The sequence below is a fragment of the Triticum aestivum genome, chromosome 7A, assembly GCF_018294505.1.
Source record: "Triticum aestivum cultivar Chinese Spring chromosome 7A, IWGSC CS RefSeq v2.1, whole genome shotgun sequence".
In the NCBI taxonomy this organism is placed as follows: Eukaryota; Viridiplantae; Streptophyta; class Magnoliopsida; order Poales; family Poaceae; genus Triticum; species Triticum aestivum.
The window spans coordinates 294,702,767-294,704,811 of record NC_057812.1 but is presented as its reverse complement, the minus strand read 5'-3'; the positions used below and the strand labels follow the sequence as shown (position 1 = coordinate 294,704,811).

The window sequence follows — 2,045 nt, the reverse complement described above, 5'->3', positions numbered from 1 at the left end:
GACGATAGAACACATCCGAACCACGCAAAACATGTCCATACCGCGTGGTCCGAATCGTATGTGGGAGGCTTTGTGATGGCGTTGGAGACGCCCCTTTTTCCGTTCTTGTTGTTTAGCTGCCAGGTATCCGTCCTTCCGTTTCAGCTCGATATGGTGATATGTCCTTTGCATTATGTATGATGCATGGAGTGCCTTTTCTCTAGAAATATTCAGAGCCTATATGCACGTCGCAACTCGCAAGATGACCTTTATTTCAGTCTGCGCAAAACCTAGTATTACGTAGCACTATCAATCTTTTTCCCGTGATTGCGGCAATTTCAGCATCAGCCGAAGAGTAACAAGACAATCAACAGCACGTTTATAGATGAGACACAGAAATCAGCTCAACTGCAATTCTGAGGGGGCATTTTGGCCAGGCTTTCCCAAATGAAGTTCTGCTCAAGCTCATGCCTTTCTGTGCCTCAGTATCTCCACTCCCAAGTAGTCCACGACGCCCTGCACCGCGACATGAGGTTTCCCGACCTTCACTCGGACAGCAGAGATCTGAGGGAACTTGAGCAGCGTGGTGTTGGCAATCGATTGAGCCACCGACTCCAAAAGGTTATGGGACGGATCTTCTACTACACCCTTGGCTATCCTGCAGGATGACATACTTTGGTATCAGGAAGCCAAAAGGAAGGGAGTAGCTTACTGTTGATCCACTCAGAGATTGTACACTGTGCTGACAAGATGAATCTAATTACACTGCTTGGTAAATTACACGAAAACATCATTATTCTGATTTAGTCTATGCCAAACTACTCCCACCGCAGTCATACCATCCGATACGGTCCGTTGCCAACAATATTTTGGCTCTGGAAATGCAACATATACATATATAATGGACTAATTACAGGTCGAGGGTACCAACCGCAGAGTTAGTTCTGAGGTGCATAGCAATCGAAACGTTCGGCAAGGAATCACTGTGAACGTACGCATGGCAGCATTCTCTGATACGGAACGGATGGTGAGCTAACTGTACCGCGACGCCAAGCAGGTCGATCGATGAGCAGTGACAAGGTGGACTGAATTTATACAGCACCATGATGAGACTGAGACGGGGCGGGGGCGGGGTACTGCACCTGTAGATGTCGCTGTAGCTGACGGTGTGGGAGATGTCGTCGGAGTCCCCGGCGGCGGCGAGGTCCATCCAGGCGTCGACGTCAATGACGAACTTCTGGCCGAGCGTCTTCTCCTCCTGCTTCACGCCGTGGAACCCGTGGAACTGCAGCCCCCGCAGTATCAGCTTGTCGCCTCCGACCTTGCCCGTCGTTGGCGGCTCCTCCTCCCCGTGCCCCGCCATGGCTGCTCCCCACCTAACGGACTAGATCGATCGTGCGCTCACCGGCGCCTCCTTCTCTAGAGCTGGCGCAGGTGGGTGAGTGGAGGGTTAGGTGAGATTTGGGCGGCTGGAGCCGGGGGCCTGCAGGTGAGGTCCGGGCGTTCGGTAGAAACTCGCTGATTTGCAATTTCAGATAGCGGGAAGGGGGAAATCCGGGGCGGACGAGCAGCCGCTTGGGCGTCGGCGACTTGGGATGGCGAGCTGCTGCATGCCTGAGATTCGGAGCGGTCATGGGAGGCGTGGGCGTGCGGCGTAGCAGGCGGAGGAAGGCGGCCGGCGAGATAAGAGGATAAGTTTTCATTTTCACGGATTTTTTTTAGGGACTAGTACGAAACTTGCCAGTGGGTTGCAACGGAAAAAAAATATAACACCCCCATAATTTAAAAAGTATTGCTCAATACCCCACCCTCTGTTTCTACACCGCACTCTAGTGTTTTAGCTTATCCTCCTTCCCATGTTTGCCGACGTTGACCGCGGTATTCACCTAGTCACAACATCTTTGAACATGGCAATCTCAAAAAGATGAGCTTGGCCACTACATGACACACATGTCACTGAGTCGCGTCATCGCAAAAGAATGCTTAAAACTTAAAAAAAAACTAATCTCATTGAGCAGGATGTGAGGGATACTCTTTGCGAGTTACTTCCAAGGACAACGTCTATG

General features: G+C 51.2%; 1 protein-coding gene across 1 annotated transcript; it reads right to left on the bottom strand.

Annotated features, from left to right (window-relative positions):
• Positions 1 to 221: 221 nt before the first annotated feature.
• LOC123152667 (dihydroneopterin aldolase 2) lies at positions 222 to 1,713 on the bottom strand. The gene is made up of 2 exons (XM_044572160.1): positions 1,122 to 1,713; positions 222 to 637 (listed from the first exon to the last, which is right to left on the bottom strand). The coding sequence occupies exons 1-2, from the start codon at positions 1,340 to 1,342 to the stop codon at positions 445 to 447; spliced, it is 414 nt and encodes a 137-aa protein (XP_044428095.1). The 5' UTR covers positions 1,343 to 1,713; the 3' UTR covers positions 222 to 444.
• Positions 1,714 to 2,045: the final 332 nt, after the last annotated feature.

Excerpts from the sequence above, each read along its gene's own strand:
- LOC123152667 (XM_044572160.1), bottom strand. The coding sequence starts at position 1,342 with ATGGCGGGGCACGGGGAGGAGGAGCCGCCAACGACGGGCAAGGTCGGA. Across the intron at positions 638-1,121 it reads AGCTACAGCGACATCTACAG|GATAGCCAAGGGTGTAGTAG; the intron begins GTGCAGTACCCC and ends GTCATCCTGCAG.